General features: G+C 36.5%; 2 protein-coding genes across 6 annotated transcripts; one reads left to right on the forward strand and one right to left on the reverse strand.

Annotated features, from left to right (window-relative positions):
• The first annotated feature begins 7285 nt into the window (after nucleotides 1–7285).
• On the forward strand, nucleotides 7286–10730 carry LOC105043171 (E3 ubiquitin-protein ligase RZFP34). 5 transcript variants are annotated; one of them, XM_073256094.1, is made up of 13 exons: nucleotides 7286–7438; nucleotides 7769–7911; nucleotides 8031–8118; nucleotides 8242–8301; nucleotides 8890–8922; nucleotides 9040–9117; nucleotides 9232–9275; nucleotides 9406–9446; nucleotides 9543–9625; nucleotides 9711–9802; nucleotides 9928–9997; nucleotides 10091–10132; nucleotides 10277–10730. In XM_073256094.1, exons 2-13 carry the CDS (start codon nucleotides 7871–7873, stop codon nucleotides 10409–10411), a joined length of 807 nt encoding a protein of 268 aa, XP_073112195.1. In that variant the 5' UTR covers nucleotides 7286–7438; nucleotides 7769–7870; the 3' UTR covers nucleotides 10412–10730. The 5 variants fall into 5 exon arrangements, with proteins under 5 accessions (XP_073112195.1, XP_029119808.2, XP_073112197.1 ...); XM_029263975.2 differs by having other exon boundaries at nucleotides 7420–7438; nucleotides 7806–7911; XM_073256096.1 differs by lacking the exon at nucleotides 7286–7438 and adding an exon at nucleotides 7447–7684.
• A 937-nt stretch (nucleotides 10731–11667) lies between these two features.
• Nucleotides 11668–17570, reverse strand: LOC140857283 (uncharacterized). Its single transcript, XM_073256065.1, has 4 exons — nucleotides 17477–17570; nucleotides 16830–17278; nucleotides 15554–15607; nucleotides 11668–11808 (listed from the first exon to the last, which is right to left on the reverse strand). Exons 1-4 carry the CDS (start codon nucleotides 17568–17570, stop codon nucleotides 11668–11670), a joined length of 738 nt encoding a protein of 245 aa, XP_073112166.1.
• Nucleotides 17571–19282: the final 1712 nt, after the last annotated feature.

Genomic DNA, 19282 nt, shown 5'->3' on the forward strand with positions numbered 1-19282 from the left:
AATTAAGATTTCAAAAAATTTTATATGAAATTTCATATTACATACAAGCTTACCTCAGTCGATCATCCACAGTCCAACAGTGAAGTGAAGTTGACAAACCGAGCAATTCTACATGGTCTCAAGACCAGACTGAATGAAGCTAAAGACTTCTGGGTAGAAAAATTATATTCGATCTTAAGGGCATATTGGATAACTTCTCATATATCGATAGAAAATGCCATTCAACTTAGCCTATAGAACTGAAACGATGATTCCACTTGAGATCGGATTGCCATCAGTAAGTGTAGAGCAATATAATGAGTCAAGTAATTTGGAATATCGAAGAGCTTTGGATCAAGAAAAATTATCTCCAAATTGGGAAGGATCTTATAGAATAATCGAAACACTTCATCCGGATGTATATCGACTAGAAACCCTTGATGGGACGACTATCCTCATACTTGGAAAGTCGATAATTTGAAGATGTGCTATCAATAAAATTATTTACATATGATATTCAAAATAAAAATTGGGACTCTGAATCTTGAAATCTTCAGTCAACTATTAGTCATCTACAAAAATAGCATCAGATCGATAAGTACTCGATCAACTTGTACCGACTATATCTCAATTTTTGATTATAAAAATTGACTTAAGTCGAACAATACTGTGTAATCAATCAACTTGTACCGACTATATCTCAATTTTTCATTATAAAAATTGACTTAAGTCGAATGACTATTCATGCTGACTTAGCTTTAGCTAAGCAGAATATTATACCGACTCGACTCCGATCGAATAGAAAATACACAGACTTGACTACGGTCAGTCGAAGAATATTCAACTTATCATCGTCTATCAAATACCTAAAGTATAGATGCTAAGTCAGCTGACACCCGATTAGCGACAAACCCTACTACGATTATTGATCGATATTTAATTCATACCGATGGATGGGTCGACATTCAATTCACCAATGGATTATCAGTAATCTGATTATTATTCAACGACATTACAGTACAAATGTAAAAAGAGATTTCATACTTAAAAATTTTCATTCATTGAAGAAGAAATTATATAATTGGATCCAAGGTCCAATTACAAAATTGGACTAAGATGATTACAAAAAGAAAAAAAGAAAAGTATTACACCGATCACCAGTCAGCTTCTTCTTCACCTTGCTCTGGTACAACTTCAATGGTTGGAGTAAGTTCTGATGCAGCCAGTGCATCTCCTTCATTCGACATGGTGGTCTCCTCAGCAACCTCTTCTCCCAAACTAGGGGGGATGATGTTGCTCAGATCCAAGTTCGGATATAATTTTTGACTGCATCTTGCCGTGTTTGTATTTGATACAGTATGAGGTGAATCTACCCTCGAAATTTCATCTTTGTATTCTTATGATTCTTTGAAATTCTCAATGGCCAAACTCAGAGCATTCTTCGTCGATTCAGCTTCTTCCATGACGTAGGCCGACTCTGCATCGGCCAATGCCAACCTCTCTTGGGTGGCTCGATGCCTTCCACGCTCTACCTCGAGTTCTTTGATGCATCTATCCCTCTCTCTCCGAAGCTGATTGATTGAATGCTTCTTACTTTTGATCCGAGATTCTAGGGATGTAATGCTCTGTTGAGCTGATCCTAATTCGGCTCTAGAGGATTTAGTTCACCATCACGTGGGAGATTTCTTCCTGAAGCATCTTTTCCTATTTGGCTGTTGCTCGAAGTTGTTCGATGGCAGCAAATTTTTTGTGTTGGCGACTGTGACCTTATCCATCCACGCCTGACGAAGCTCAATGAATTTTGATATATGCTCTTCAAAGCATACATATCGTGTGCCGGCTGAAAAGAAAGGACAAGTTAGATCAAAAAAAAAAAGAAAAGTATCATTGACTTATCCCAAGCATTGTCAAATAAAAAGAAAAAAATATCTCGGACACTATCCAATCTTTCCTTCTCTCTGTTGATCGAGAGAAGAGTTGCCTCGATGAGGTATTTGGCCAATGTCAGATTGGCCAAAACGACTCATCAATCAGAATTTTGATGTCAAAGAGGGTGGGGAGACCCCCGACGATCCATTGTCGACAGAAGTAGCCGGCGCCTTTCCCCACTCTTCGATCGACGGTCGCTCGCTGGAAATCGTCATAAAGTCAGTGTCGACTGCACTCGAGACCGCACCACCTCAAGAATGGTTTGCATAGCAACAGATAGTTTTGGTTTGATCGCGACTGTAGGTCAGCCCGTACCCCGACTGAAGGAGCTACTGATGGTTCTAGTGTGGCATCTTCATCCTTGTTGTCTCTACTTCGACTGACAGTACTTTAGCAGAAGGAAGCATTATCAGAGCTGACAATGCAATAACCGAATGTCAGCCTCCCTCATCGGTACCGATCCAAGATCAGCCCGACTCTTCTTCGTCAATCGGGATGATCCGACGTCGGTCGTTGCTCTCTTCCTAGCAGCATGAAGATGAATATTGGCAGCTAAAACTCGTGCTATCGACCGCATAACTACAATCAAAAGATAGAAGTTCAGTACAAACTTTGAAAGCAAATAAAAAAATAAAGTGACCGATTATGCTATAGCTAAAGAAGTTATCGAACTAAGTCCACATCATAAAGAGCCTGCTTTGTCATTAGCTCTCGCTGCACTGGAACTTCCATATCTTTAAGTCAAAAAAAATCCTCCCGATCAATGATGTCAATCCGACTATGTTCATTGGGGTCGGATCTCAGATCGCCCCAAGATGAAAGGAAGCCTCAAGAAGATGAAGAAGAAACAAAAAAAATTGATTTTTCCACCCATGGATGGATGATGGAAGATCGAAAATAAAGGAAAGACCCTTCCTCGGATTGAAAAACTAACAATCTTTGGCTTTTGGATGAGGACGAAGGATAAAAAAGGCTTAGAAAAGAGAAGGACGAGGGCTAGACGGGATAAAATGACACAACAGAGCAAAACTGATAATCAGCTGAATGGAGTTCGAAGCTAGTTAAGCAGAGCAAAGACGGTAATAGTCAAGAAAATTTCGGACAAACTCTGAAATCAAAAATCGAAGACTGGCCCGAAAATCGAAGACATAAAATGCAACCTGATCCAAAGGAGGAGAGTTCACTCGACTATCCGGACTAGGAGCAAAAAATTAAAATTGCTCCGAGATATGATACTGTTCTCAGAGCCGATCAACATTGGATTCGGACAAGGAAGAAACCTCCGTCTCTGAACCTGAATGAGAATCATTGGTCGGATTCTTCGATCGACTATCTCAAAAAGATGAAGCCTTCGCTTTCTTACCCCTACGTGCAATTGAAAATGAAAGAAGCTAGAAGAAGAAAAGAAGAAAAAACCTAGGAGAAGGAAACGAGAACTCGATCTGGAACTAGAAAATGACGTGAATAAGGAAAGCTCTCAGTGCCTGGGGTAGAACTTTCTGTTGCAGAAGAAAATGATGAATGCAAAAGCAGAAAGTCCCAAGAAAAGGGACATTATATATATAGAACCCTTCAACGATCTGGATGAGATTATTCAAATCAGAGCTTCCTCAGATTTCGACACATAGCTATATCAAAATCGGCCATTGATCGGATGGTTTGACACACCTACTCTCAGATCATGCCACCTAATCACTATCCACGTGAATAGCACAAAGCCAATGACATCTGGACACGTGGCTGAAATCGACTAGTCAGAATCGAATCGTCCGAATTCACCAGACGTCGGACTATCTTTTCGAAGTGACACCCCAATGATGATTTCATAATTATCGAAACGATAAAACAGCTGGAGATCCTTCGTATTTCAAAAAATCATTAATGTCTGCAATTGAATCGGGGCTCGAGACAATATGTGACAACTCTTTTCGTCCAACGTGTCAAATTACGTGACAATCCACATGTTAGATTACTTTAGACTTGCGAGTGGGGGGCAACTGTTGGGACAATTTAGCTGACTCTCTGATTCTAACTTTTAATCGGCATGATTAGCACGAACTGTCGACTATCAATCGATGGACTGATTGACAGTTGGCTATCCTCAACCATTCTTGACAAACTCCAACTATGATGACTCGGCTGATTTCAGATCGATGACCGTCGGCATATCAGAGTTGCCAATTGATGGTCATTCGGACTTCCTCAATTACCGACATATAGTCGATATCTTCAAACTACCGATATATAGTCGGCAAACCAAAAATTGCCAGCGCAGAAAGCGCATAATATCCAGAACATGATCAGTGACCGGTATAACCATCCATCCTATGATCACATAATGCAGAGATAAACGAGATCCACGTGTCTAACCGTTATAAATAGTTACCAACAACTCATCTATAAAAGGAGATAAATGAACAGTATTTGGTAATGACTCTTTGGAGCTGAAACTCTGCTTCTCTAAATACTTATCTGTTATTCATCATTTCTTACTGACTTAAGCATTGGAGGATCCCGTCGGACATAATTCTGATCAGTGTGAATTTTATTTTACATGTACTCTTCATCGATAATAGATGCAACAAGAGATTAGCTGCAACAAAAAAATGATAACATTTAAGCTATTGTTCAACCATTTATTTTTCCAAAACACGCACACAGGTGTACAAGGTGCAATGTTGGTATAACAGACAGGTTAGTTGATTCAAGGATTCAACACAACTGTCAACCTAAACTATCAAAGGCCCCTGGATCTAGCTTGTTAACTGGACTCACCAATTGTTGTCAGGTAAGTAGGCCTAATGCGCCACTTGCATGAGCCTCACTCTTCTGGGGCACCGCACAACGAATGCCTCCAACGATCCTTCACCGGTCACATTAATAAATTTTGGAGCATCTCAAGTTCTCAACAAGTTTCAGCTAGCAGCATGCTTGATTTGCAAGATATGTCTCCATTTGTAATTAGAGAGCACTATTGCCGAACAAAATTAGAAAGCAAACTTGCTACGTAAATGGAGCATCAGTGCGTCGAAACAATAATCTCATTGGAGCAATAGAATACCATTAGCAATCGGTCTTGGTTTTCAAGCACAATACAGGTTGCAAAACCCGTTGCAAACAAATCATCATCAGAAATCCTCCACTCGGCTGCATGATGAATCCTCCCCTCATTTCAATTTTGTCTTCCCTTTATTAAAACATTGATCATCATAGATTGCATTTAGGATCCTGAATTCCAATTTTCATTCCTTTCTTTTTTTTCTTTTCTTTTTTGGATTTCACCGAGGAGAGAGGGGTGCATCTCTTTTTCGCTTGCACCATTATTGAATTGTTAAATGGTTATTCGAAGATCTGCGCTTTTAGCGGACTGACATGAGCGAGTTTCTTAGATCATTTTTAAAATATTTTATTTTTAATATATATATATATATATATATATATATATATATATATATATTATATATATTTGCATAATAATCATATAAATAGTCCATCTTATTAAAAAAAATTAAAATGCTTTGAAAGCTGTGCTGGTTTGGTGTGAAATATACAATTGGAATCCTCGGGAGAGAGAGAAAGAAGAGATGTTCGGTGGGATGAGATTTTTTTACAAAAATAATATTAATTTTAAAAATATTTATAAAAATAATATTTCATGTAAATTATTTATAAAAATATTTTCTATCAAAAAATTATCTAATTATAAGATGATTTTATTTGCCATGTGGTCATGAAAAATTCAGGATAAAAAAAGGAGGAATGCTAGCTTAATAGACTCATGCCACCTATTTTTTAACTGACGATAAGAACGATGAGTCAGTATGAAAAATCATTTTATTATAGGATATTTTTATTTTTTATAGTATTTCAGTAAATAATTTTTAAAAAATATTATTTTGATAATTTTTTTAAATTAATATTAAATTGGTTAAAAATCCGATGAACTGTTGACAAAAATCAATGGTGATTATGCCATTTGCCATGCCAGCAGCATCACGCCGATCCAAGGAAACTTTTCTTCCGATCGGGGTCCACATGGCAAGCAGCTGCAGACAGTTCCCATTCCCACTGTTCATTAAAAGCTCTACGTGGATGGGTTACGCCTTGTAGAACGATCCAAGGAAACTTTTGTGCCGATCGGTGTCCACATGGCAAGCAGATGCAGACAGTTTTCAAAAAAATTATTACCTGGGGTACCCAGATCCCACGGTGGATAACACACCACATCAATCCTTGTATTTCATGGATTTCCGATTACACGTTATCCACCGTGCACGGTTTCGAGACGTGCGCTGGTCTAGCTGAGCGCGGTCCAGGCAATAATTTCTCCAGTTTCCATTCCCACTGTTTATTAAAAGCCCTACGTGGATGGGTTACGCCTTGGTCGTACTACAATTCGGTTGTGGCAATACCATGTGAAGGAAATTTTTGCTCATGGCACCTTGTGGCTCGGTCGATAAATTATTAAATGGATCCAATTTAGTGGATCAGTCCAATAATGACTTGTCCCAGTATCCCCGTTGTATTCAATCAATAGGGATAAGAAAATTAACCCCATTATCCACCGTACACGTGCTCTAGGATCAGATATGATTTATCTAATAATTTTTTTTAGTCCCAAGATATTTTCATGCGTTACCATCCAACGCACCCATTTTATGTCCCAATTATTGCCCATAAAAATCTCATCACATTAAATCCAAAAAATATGATTTGCCACCTGTCCCCATCCGAAACCCGTGCCACCCTCAAAGTGGTAGCCGACACACCAACCTCCTCCGTCCCACGTGTATCCAACGTCTCCCTATCCTAAGTGACCCAACTTTATCCGCCGTCCTAAACCCAGCTCTAGCTCCGTCCATTGATTTACTTCCATCCATTCTTGGGCCCACGGTCCCACCCCTTCACGTTCATTAATTTAATTTCCTACGTATAGCTAACTTCTAATTGGATCGGATCCAACCGCTTAGCTGGTGGATCAATTTGACAAAAAAAAATTGTGTAATGTGTTATTTTTCAGTTTTATTGATTTATTTTGGGTTGATAGATTTAATCTAATAATAATTTTTATTTTTTTCAATCTCAAAATAAATACAATATTCGGGAGATATGCTCAATATTTAATTATTGGTTTGAAATATCCTATGGTGTGGATTTTGGATCATTTGATAAAGCATCATGAGATTTGAAATTTTATTTTTTTATTAATATATAATAAAAATAAAATGTACAGTTAATCATATCTAGTCATTCCGATTTTTTTTTTTTGATTTTTTTTAAAATTTTACTGATTAACGTGGTGTTTTGCTGGATGATTTGAAGTCCACGTTGTCGGACCAATAATTTCTCCGTGGCGCCTTGATTTTTGACCGACACCATGCTGCCGTGGCGTCACGTGACTCCGGCGTTGTCGGCGCCGCCCCACCGCCCCGGCATAAAACCCCAATCCCGCGATTCGCATGGGCACCTTCTTGCCCATGTTTTCTTCTCCGCTGCCCCCGCACGCTCCGCCACGTCTCCTCAGTCACCGGTAACGTTACCGCACCAACTTTCTCCAGTGAAGCGTGCTTTGTGATTGGGGTGATGACGTATGGTTGTGCAGAAGGGCGCCGGGGAGGCCATTAATTGGTCTCTGCCGACCCTTCGACCTCCCCCCCTCTCTCCCCGGCCTCTGTGGTGCTTCCTGACGGTCGGGGAAACAGTATCTCATCGTCTCGTCGTTGGCAGCCGACGAGAGGTGAGAATGGATGGCAGGATGATGGAGATGGATTGGGAGGTGAAAGAGGGGGGGGATGGGGGGATTTATGCTTAATTTCTGTTCGGTCAAAAAAAAATGGCTTAATTTCTGGGTTTTCTTCAGGTAACTAGGTGAATTAATGGTGTTTTTGGATTTTAAGTGGAGATAAAAGAAGATATTTTTGGTGGAGTCTATTGCAATCCGGATTCCAGATATCGGTTGGACATGGCATCGAACGAGATGGGTTTGGGATCTGGGCAGTACGGGTATGTTACCATTTCAGAATTTTTGTTTGAACTTTCGTCAAAATTGAATCTTTTTCCTTTTTTATATACAAAAATTAGGCTTTGATTTTGACTTCGATAGTGTTGTTTGATTGCAATAGGTGCTCCCATTATAGGAGGAGATGCAAGATAAGGGCGCCGTGCTGTGACGAGATCTTTGATTGCAGGCATTGCCACAACGAAGTGAAGGTGAGATTCTTGAACCTTTTTTTTTAAGGCTTTAATGCGATATTTTGTTTTGATAAATATAAATTTTCTTATGTGAAGATGGGGAAAAAAAAAATCTAATTTTTGTTTAATGACTTTGAGCAGAACTCCCTGGAAATTGACCTTCGAGAACGTCACGAGATTCCTCGCCATGAAGTGAAAAAGGTTGGGCTTTTAATTCATTTGGGAGATGTATTTGTAATTTTAGACGATTTTGCTCGTATCTAATTTTCCTTTTTCTCCTACTCCTTATCTCGTGTGAGTTTTAATTGATGGTTTGGAACCTGTTTCATTGTTGGGAATATGTTGATAAAGTCTTCGATTTTTTTTTTTTTAATTCCTTAAGAAAAGATGCTAGTTTATGGATAAGGTTGTGCTTTTTAACTTTTGAATGATAGATAGCTCTGCCATTACATGCAACTGTTGTCCATAATCAATTGTCTGACTTTTTCAAGGTGGTTCTCATTTCTTCCCCTTGAATTTCACATACTTTTTAAAAAAATTTTATGGTGTTGAGAGTACTTTGTTTCTTTAATTTTTGGGAGCGTTTTTTTGGAAATTGTTATTTTGTTGAAAAGAGGGCTGTTTTGGATAAGGTCTTAACTTTTTGGAGAGACCCACCGTCTTCCTTTTCCTTTGAACTTTTTATCTCCTCGTTTAATTTTCTTAATTCCTCAAAGAGGGAATCATAATCTTTCAAGGTAACAAATCATTATTTGCACTAATTATTTCTCTTTGTGCTGTATGTCCCAGGTTATCTGCTCCCTCTGTGACACAGAGCAAGATGTAAGTTTCAAAATCAACTCTGGACTACTTTATCATCACCCAATTTGCTCACAGTTTTGAGGCTGAGAAGTGCTGCTGGATTGCAACTAATCTTTTTTTGGTGTTTCTGATAATCAGGTTCAGCAGTACTGCTCAAACTGTGGAGTTTGCATGGGAAAATACTTTTGTGGCAAGTGCAAGTTCTTTGATGACAATGTAAGGATAATTATTCTCAACAACTCTTATTACTATAATTTGTTTTGTCTTATGTAGGCGAAAAATTTTTATGTCAATCTTCTTGTGATTGACAAGATCCGTTTCTTTTTCCAGGTTTCTAAGAATCAATACCATTGTGACGGATGTGGGATATGCAGGTTAGGGTTTTTCAACCCTCATAGCATATCACTATTTCGGAGCCATGTTTTAGTTATTATACTATTTGGCTGGTCCTTACACTCTTTCTGTATTAATTTTTTTTTTTTTTTTTTTTTTTTTTTTTAACAGAACCGCGGGTGAGGAGAACTTCTTCCACTGCTATCGTTGTGGTATGTTATTTTTTCCTGCAGTATTCTCTGTAATTGGTATCTTTGATCTTCAGTCGTGTAAATTTACTTAATTGTGACTTGTGACATCTATTTCAGGATGTTGCTATAGCACATCGCTGAAGGATTCACACCATTGTGTGGAAAGAGCAATGCACCACAACTGCCCGATTTGCTTTGAGGTGTGCTTTTTGATTAATTAATTAATACTGCAGTCAGCTATTACTAATATTTCACAAATTTGATGTTCTCTCATTGTGTTGTCAGTATCTTTTTGAGTCAACCAAGGACATAAGTGTATTGCCTTGTGGTCACACAATACATTTGGAATGCTTGAAGGAGATGAGGGTGCATTTCCAGTAAGTAAACATGAAGAATGTATTAGCTGATAGCTTCTCAACTGGACAAGATTTTTATGCTTATTTCTATAGATTCTACATTATTTCTTGCAATGCTTAGGATTTTCATGGTTTATTATGCACAGATTCACATGCCCTGTTTGTTCAAGATCAGTTTGCAACATGTCCGGTGTATGGAAAAAGCTTGATCAGGAGGTAATATCTATTCTCCTCGCATCATGATGTGATCACTAATTACTAGCAACTCTTGATGGGCAAGTACTTAAATGTCCTGCCAACCAATTACAGGTAGCTTCGACACCAATGCCTGAAATGTACCAGAATAAGATGGTAAGAAAGATTGAACTAATTCCAACAAGAGAGAGAGAGAGAGAGAGAGAGAGAGAGCTAATTTTTTTGTAAAATGAATGTGGCTGGAGCAAAAAATGGTGCCAATGGGTTCTTAAATTTTCCTGTCAATTGATACTTTTTCAGGTGTGGATCCTTTGCAACGATTGTGGAATGAGGTCAAATGTCCAATTCCACATAGTGGCTCACAAGTGTCCGGGCTGCAATTCCTACAATACCAGACAGACGAGAGGTGGTCCTGCTAGCTGCTCCACCATATGACTGACGCGCCACCAGTAATGCTGTTGTTGTTCAAGAAAATTTATGAGAATTGGCGCAAGGCAAAGAATTGTCTTCAATGGAGGAAGTAGACATTTCTAGGGATGTACTCCTCGGCGCCTCATTCCCTTTCAAGAGTTGGTGTTTGAGCCCAAAAATCTCATCTATCCAGTTTATGGGATAAGTCGATGGGTTCATCTCTGACCTGTGAATTCTAAGGTTAATTAGCTTTTGATGTTGCTGTTTTTCCAACACCTGTTGAGTGATTATCGCTTGTACTACAAAGCCAGCTTTCAAAATAAATGATGAAATGCTTCTCCCATATCTTGAAGGTTTATTTGATGCCTTCTCAATACGATATATCTTATGCTCCCAGATCTGTGTCGCAACGATCAAATGCCAGTAGAGCTTTGGATCCTATTGCGGCCAATAAATATGAGGTATTATCCGCTCTAGTCCATGGACTCACGGTTTTGTCTTTTAAAAGATATCTCACGTGCAAAGAATGGCTCCTTCTTATATAAAGAATTTTTTTGATTCGCAATCAATGTGGGACTAATGATACTCTTTCTTCTACATCACAATATAGTTCCCCAATCAAAGAGAAGTCTGTGTATGGCTGGAAGGTGTCCTCTTTCTTATGTTTACCACAGTACGAGCGGGAGGAGTCCTACAGTTGCATGGATGGTTCTCTATCTGACACGCATTATTGCAGCTAAAGACTCATAGTTCGACACATGAGGTATTGTCTACGCTGGTTCATTGGCTTCATGATTTTATTTTTCAAAAGATGTCTCACGTGGGAAGAATGGTCTTTTCTTATATAAGTCAGAGTTTCTCTTAGGCTCATGACTTGATACGTGAGGTATTGTCCACTCTGGATCTTACAATTTTATTTTTTAAAAAATATCTCATGTGACTCTCTATACAAGTCAGAATCTTTCTTGACTCATTTTACAATCAATATGGGACTAATGATATATTTTTTCTACACCATAATATTTTCAAATAACAAATCAAAAATTGGATGTATAATTAAGAAGGATATCTAATAAGCCTTTCGTTCAAAGGAATAATAACAACCTTATGGTTCACATGATTATGAAAGGAGACTTGCCCAAGAAGATCTACTCTCAAATGCAAGGTTCAATAGGAGGAAGAAGGCAGCTTGCATGCGATTGGATGGGAGATCTTTACATGCTGGTAATTGGTGTTGCTTCGGATGATATAATAGTGATATCTAAGCAATGAAATCACTCTTATATTTGCATGTGCGCCCTTCCGTGCGCCATGCTATCCAACATATTTGCTTGCAGGCATTTATAAGCATGGGGAGAAGGTGATGACGACTGGAAAGAGCATTGCTCAACTACATGAGTAGAGATGGAAATAATATTATCCTACAACATGCATGACAAGCATAAAAATCAAAAGTGAAAAAGATAAATATTGAAGGAGGACACGTTTAATCTCATATTAATTGTGAGTTAAGAGAAACTCTATCTTATATTAAACAGGACTTTCTCTCCTCTATAAAATATCTTTTAAAAGATAAAATTATGAGATTGAAAATGATCAAGCTCACAAAAATTCAAAAATAATTAAAATCAAAGCAGACAATATCTCACACATGTAGAAGTGGAGACAAATCCAGCAATCCAACTCATTCGATCCTTGATCATAATAAAATGGTTCTAGAGGAAAGATCCACTCTATGTACATAAAGTTTCTCTTAACGGAGGATAGTATTGCGACAAGAGTGTATTTTTAATCCGGTATCAGTTATAAATCAAAAAAATTTTGAGACGTAATATTTTTTTTTTGATGAGAGATTTTTTAAAAATAAAATTTTATGCATGTGAAAATAGAGACTTGATTCAAGTATTCGACTCCTGATTGTACTAATAAAATTAAAAATTGATAGTTTTTTCTGCTCGGGCTATAAATAGAAAAAAATAGGAAGTAAAATCAACTTCGGACCCTCTACCTGGCTAAAGATGACCTCCTTTGTCACCTGGGCGCTGGGAGATAACTATTAGTTGTCACATCCAAACTAATTGAGGGAAGATGATTATTAGTTGTCACATTCAAATTATTGTTTCCATTAATTGATGCAATGCTCCAGACATTACATCCAGCCTCCCATGATGGCATTGGTTCGTGTCCTCTTTCCTCTTTCCACGGTGAGGAAGCTGTTCGGTCCAATCGTCTCTGCATCAACTTAATTTATACGTACTTGCTTGACAAATAAGCTCTATGAACGGCTAGCATTTGGACCGGACAACTTCCCCATTATTTAGAATCGATGGAGGATCACAAGACATCATAGTTTTAGCCCAATCACGAGATAAGACATTATATATATATATATATATATATATTGTACCTTATAATTTTCTCTTGATCTTCTCCATGTAACCGTGCTGTGTGAGAGCGCTTTCGCCTCCCAGAATCCTGCATCCCGGCGACTCCGTCGGCCACTGCACCTGCATCCAGTCCACCTTGAAGGCCGGCGCCGGCTGTTGGGCTGAAATCGGATCGGTAACAAAAAATAGACATGCCTGCATGAATCTCATCTATCCATATTTATATTGGTTGTATCTAATCAATACAAATATAGATATGAATATTAATTGATATAAAATATTATATATATATATAATTATTTTAAATAGATACGATCATAAATTAAATATAAAAAAATATAAATTAAATATTTAAATTTTATGATCATAAAATAAAAATACTACTAAATGAATGATAAATTAAGTTAATAGCATATTAATATGATTATCTATTTTTTTAAAAAAAATTAATAAGTACTATATAAAATTATATAGGATTATAAGTAGAATGGATGTAGATCAAATAGCTGTCTATCTATATTCATATCTATTTTTTTTAATAGATATGAATATGAATACTGATATTAATCAGATATTCCAATTTTTGTTCATATTTAAGTAGTTATGGATATGAAAACGGATTTTGATAGATATTATTCAGTCTACTGTCATCCTGACCAGTGGTCCTGAAGATGACAGTGCTTCTTACATGTGGCTTGATCTTGTATACTACCGTAGTTGACAAGGTTAAGGTGGTCAGATCTGCACCTTGGCCTCTCCTTGCTACTCCTACAGCGTTCGTGTATAGGGTGCAATCGAGTCAAGCTGATTTTAATAATTAGAAGTTCGAGCTTGATTCAATTCAAAATACTCGGTTTGAAACTTGGTTCGAGATTGATCAAGCCTCAACATCTCGAACTCGAACTCCACTTGATGAAAAATAGACAAAACTTGAGATTGACTCGACTCAACTTGAATATCGACCGAGTTATATTTGAGTTCAAAATCAAACTTTAACCTACTAATAATAGTATATATATATATATAATATTATAAATAAAAATAATATTATTAGAAATATATATAAGTTCGAATGAGCTCACGAGCTTTTGAGTCGAGTATCCAGCTATTCGATCTTGACTTGAAAAACTATTCGAGCTCCATAATAATCAAATCGAGTCAAGCTCGAATATCTCGCGAGTGGTTTGCCTTGTTTGCACCTCTATCCATATCTCATGGCAACTTGACGGATTTTGTGTCTCACTAACGGGTTTATCTTGTTTCTTGTTGATTATGATGGCGTAGCATTTATCTTCATCAGATTTTTTGTTAGGAAAATACCAAGTTTTCTATTTGTTCCATTTTCAACAGTTTTTTGCAATTTTCTTTAAATACTAAAACATTACAAGACAAATTGGAGATGAATTACTATGACATCTAAGTAGCCATAATCTGTCATAGTTCAGTCTCCATATTAGACAGGCCATAAGAGTTTGTAATGAGAGTAACTGTTGCACAAATTAATGATAATGATGGTGATTGCGGTGACTATGATGACGAGTGTCACTCAATATCTCTATTCACTTAAGCTATTTTAATATTTGAAACTTCCGAATAGGATGGGTGCTATGGAGTAGGTGTTTGGGGTAAAAGGCTACCCATATGCAAACTTGAGACATGTACTGAATTACTAAAATGATATCATGAGAATGAATGAAGGATGCATGTATTTAAATCAATGGATGGATATTTTATGCGATGACCTGATGGACGTGCATGAGCATCTTAGGATATAGGGATAGGTGAAATGTGGTTAGGTTGGGAAGGGTAGATATAATAATTCAATTTTATGTTAAAACTAAGACGATGGGTTGATTCATTAAAATATCCACGGAGATGTAAAGACCTGAATTTGCATCTTATTTTTATCAAATCCATAAGTATGTTAAAATTCTAGTTTTTCACAAAGCTTTATAGCAAATTTAGGACATGTTTAAGGTAAATTATTAAAATGGTAGATTTTGAATTTACTTAGGGCTATTTTATCAAAAAAAAAAAAACTTAGGGCTTGCTTGAGTAATTTCATGGGAACAACTTCGACATACAGATCCAGCTGGACCACCCATGGCCTGCTCAACCCAGGCTGCATTATTAAAAGGTTGGGCCAATATTTTTCTAGGTTGGGCTAAGCTCGGTCAAATACGTTTATCCCTATTTAAAATCCAGCTGAGTTTGTACTGGTGATTTACTAGCTCGATAACTCATTCCAGCTTGGTTCAATGCTTATATAGTATGCACATATACATTTGGGATATATATTATATGTATGTAGTAAAAATATAATACTAAAAAATATTTGTGGTACAGGTAAAAATATTATATGAGATCGTTTTCTTAATAAAGGAATGCATGGAAATTATTGATATAGAATTGGAATCATCATGAATATGATGGGAAAGGAGAATGGCAATTTTTGAATTTTGATTTGTTTCTTATTTGGATTGGCCCGATTTCAACCTGACATCACGTGCTAGGTTGCATAATTTATGCAGTCTCCAACTGAAAACCATCCGTTTATTACTTGTTTGGACTCACATTTGATGGGTTAAGTTGATTAGATCTAAGTTAGATGGGTTGAACCCTGAGAGCCCGTTTAGGCTAATTATAATTAAGGTAATAAAAAAGGTAATTGTTATCATAGTAGGTGTTGGTTTTGATAATTATGTTGGGTTAATATGGAGGAATAGATTATGCTTAGGGGATTAGCTTAGGATAAGGTTGAGGTAGCGAACGATGTTACCCCATCATCTGGAATGGAGTTTGCAGAGGCTGCTAACCGGTCAGTGTTTGCATTCTGGATATGCAGATTATGTTAACAAAAGATTATTTCAAAATAACTCAGCATAAAATTACGTGCAGGACTCAAAGCTATCAGTTCCACATTGAGGCTGCAAACCATTTGCAATATCTACAAGATTTGTGCAAAGCAAAAGCCCTTTCAATGTCCTCCAAACGATCTTGTAGTGACATATAGGCCAGAAGCTACAAAATCTATATAAAGGCTGCAAAAAATATTTTGTCTCCCAATTGTAACAGGGTTGGTTATGTCATAGATTATCAAACCTTCTTTACTTAAAATTAGTTTCCATAGTTTAAGAAATTAAAAATATGGCTCACATTTTTGAGTCATCGTAAGACTTAGGAAAGAAACGATTCTAGAGAAGATAGTGGATATTTTTTTGAATGTTCTCATCCATATTTTGTCCAGAAGGATCTTGAATTATACCGGAGTGATTTTGTCCAATTTATTTGGCTAAGTAGCCATTTTCAACTTTTATTTAAAAACTAGTATAGATCCGTGCGATGCACGGATTATGGTATAGGAATAATATAGAATAAAATAAATATTTAAATGAAAGAATGTAAATCATGCTTAATAGTTTAAAATCATTGTTTATAGTTATTTTGAAAATAAACAATATACAACCTTAAAATAACTCTGTACTTCATCTGTGGTTGTGGATATAACATGGTAAAAAATGCGTGTAATTTGAGAGATAAGATTAATTAATACTATAATATTTTAAGTACTTAATTGAAATGAAATAGGCATAGCTATTTGTAAAAAAAATATTATAATAATTTTGTAGACCATTTTTGATTATAGATTCATGCTTATAAAGATGCCTATAAATTGAAAGATAAATGTAATTAATAAAACAATATCAAATATAAAAATAATAGCAAATAATCATAAGTAATTATATGTATAAAGGTTGTATAGATAATAACTTAAGATAAATTATTGAATACTTTTTTGTGCATAACATTGGTAGTACTCTTCGAAGGATTTCTATCTTTATCAATAATCAAATCTTTAATCCACTTCTACTCCATACTCTTGAAACGGTAACGTATAGTTGCTCATGAGTGAATATAGGACTAGATTTATATAAATCCACATTTGAAAGAAACTAACCTTAGCTCTTATTTATAGTCATAGCAAAACATACTGCCAAAGAGAATTGTCTCCTACAAAGTTTAAAAAGTAATCTAACATCTGAAGGTGTTATTACCATCCTTGGAATAATAATCTTCTGACCAACGTTACTTCCTGAGATAATTTTTGCTTCAAGCACGTGCTTCCTTAGTTGACTGATAATTAACCTTGTATTATTCCACAACCCCAAAGATTTATCAATATTTTTAAGCAAAATCACAAGAGCACCGACTTTCAGCTTTAATACATGATTTGGTGGGCCTGACATCCTTATGCTGTTCAAGTATTCTGTTGTGTAGTACTGATTAACAACGTCAACATTCAATAGGATGGGAGCAAGAATAGCTCTTTCTTGAAAATAATTGAAGTCATTTATTTTTTTCAAAATATTAGAATACATGCTCTCAACAATTGTCTTTATAGGATCGTTTGAGACATTTATGAGAACTTCATCAGGAATATCAACCATAGCTTCACCTTCATTGCTTTTATCTGTTGCTCCTTCGCCTATTAAGATTATCCAGTCTGCAAATTCTTTAATCTCTTAGTTAACAATGCTTGATCATCCTGAATGAAGTCTCATATTTCATGTCAATATCAACAATTTACAATGATTCCATAGATATAAGGAATTAATAGTTGAGAAAACTATCTCCTGCCTTGTTCCTTTCGGTGTTACTGGTAAAATCTGCCTAAAATCTCCATCAAATACTATTACCTTACCTCCGAATGGCTGATTTGCATATTTTGGATCTGAGAACCTCATGATATCTCTTAAGCTCCTGTCAAGTGCTTCAAAATAGAGCTTATTTGTCATCGCTGCCTCATCCCGTATAATAAGTTGAGTATGCACCAAGAGCTCAGCTAAATTACTACCTTGCCTTATATTGCAAACTGAATCTTCATTTATTTATAATGGTATACCAAATCTAGAATATGCGGTCCTACCACCAGAGAGCAATAGGGATGCTATCCCACTGGAAGCAATATTTAACATAATATTTTCCTATGATCGCAATGAAGCTGAGAGGGTCTTCCAGATAAATGTTTTATCTGTACCCCATACTATAAACAAAGAAGACACCACCATCATTAGAATTCACGGCACTTATTACCTTGTCATAGATACACCTTTGCTCATCAGTGAGTGAATTTAAAAGGTGTCACGCCCCGAACCCAACACTCGGGTCAGATACGTGATGGCCGCACACTCCTTAGAGCAAGCCCTAAAGAATATGCAAGGCCAAATTAAATCACTACAACCTTAACATCCATAACAATTAATTTCAACAATAATTCGTAAAATCTTGCATAATTACAATTTAAATTTTTTCAATTCTCTGATCAAATACTATGACACTCTATTTATCCTTTTGCTCATCCGTAAATCCAAGCCATAGCCAATCATGAATGTCCTGTAACTCTGAGAAGAAAAAGAAAGATGAAGGGGTGTGAGCTTTACAGTCCAGTAAGAATTTCCATATCACACTGATATAGTAATATAGTCTGAAAATAAGGATAAGCAATAAAATATAAAATCTCATGTTCAATGTCCAGAATAATGCAAACATTCATAAATTTTCTGTCTTGTCAAAATAGATGCATCATCATATGTTAACAGGTGAAACACTTTTGTTCAACAATTGTTTCATGTCTTATCTTTCATTTCTCTTTTCATAATCACATGATTTTTAACATTTTCTTTCTGGCTCTGGACTATCCAAGTCTATACCTCAGTCATCATCCGGATCGAATCCACTTAAAAAGTCTTTCAAGACTGTCCCAGGATGAGCTCCTGGCCGGCTGTCCCACGTACCAAAGCCCGTGAGAGGCTGTCCCAGGCATAAGCTCCTGACGGGCTGTCCCAGGCATGAGCTCCTGGCCGGCTGATCCACCTGTAAGCCAGTGGGGGCTGTCCCAGGCATAAGCTCCTGGCGGGCTGTTCCATATGACAAGGCTAGTCCATACCATATATCTCTTTCTTTTCATTTAATCATTTTGTGTTGATTTCATCAAATCAATTCTGTCTTGCATTATGATCAATTCAGATATGTCATACCCATATAATCATGCTATCAATCTCTGATACATATATATTGACATAACATACTCATGCTCAAAATCAAATAACAGTATCTCAGGTATAATAAATTCATCGATCTCAAATCCGACGATACAAAACCAACGATGCAAGACCAACAGTAAAATAGCATATATAATAGTGATCATGTACAAGGATTCTTACCTTTACCGGTGACTGATCCAAACACAGAAATCGATGTTCTTCTTTGATTTATGAATTTCTTTAACAAAATATTCCACTCGATATCATTTGCAGATGATCATCTTTTCGTAACCCTGATCAATATAAAAGTCATATATGGAGAAAATTACCGATAATCGACCTGATAACACAAATCTAGGATCTCTCTTAGGATTAACCAAAATTAGGATTTACCTAAGTATCTGGATCCTCCACTGATCCATAAGACTTCTAGAGAGAGAAAATCCATGAAGAGAGAGAAAATT

The sequence above is a fragment of the Elaeis guineensis genome, chromosome 4, assembly GCF_000442705.2.
Source record: "Elaeis guineensis isolate ETL-2024a chromosome 4, EG11, whole genome shotgun sequence".
NCBI lineage: Eukaryota > Viridiplantae > Streptophyta > Magnoliopsida > Arecales > Arecaceae > Elaeis > Elaeis guineensis.

Excerpts from the sequence above, each read along its gene's own strand:
- LOC140857283 (XM_073256065.1), bottom strand. The coding sequence starts at position 17,570 with ATGACAAATAAGCTCTATTTTGAAGCACTTGACAGGAGCTTAAGAGAT. Across the intron at positions 17,279-17,476 it reads TGCAAATCAGCCATTCGGAG|ACTGGATAATCTTAATAGGC; the intron begins GTAAGGTAATAG and ends AAGAATTTGCAG. Across the intron at positions 11,809-15,553 it reads ACTCCATTCCAGATGATGGG|GATAATATTATTTCCATCTC; the intron begins GTAACATCGTTC and ends TGCATGTTGTAG.
- LOC105043171 (XM_073256094.1), top strand. The coding sequence starts at position 7,871 with ATGGCATCGAACGAGATGGGTTTGGGATCTGGGCAGTACGG. Across the intron at positions 7,912-8,030 it reads TTGGGATCTGGGCAGTACGG|GTGCTCCCATTATAGGAGGA; the intron begins GTATGTTACCAT and ends TGATTGCAATAG. Across the intron at positions 9,118-9,231 it reads GCAAGTTCTTTGATGACAAT|GTTTCTAAGAATCAATACCA; the intron begins GTAAGGATAATT and ends TTCTTTTTCCAG.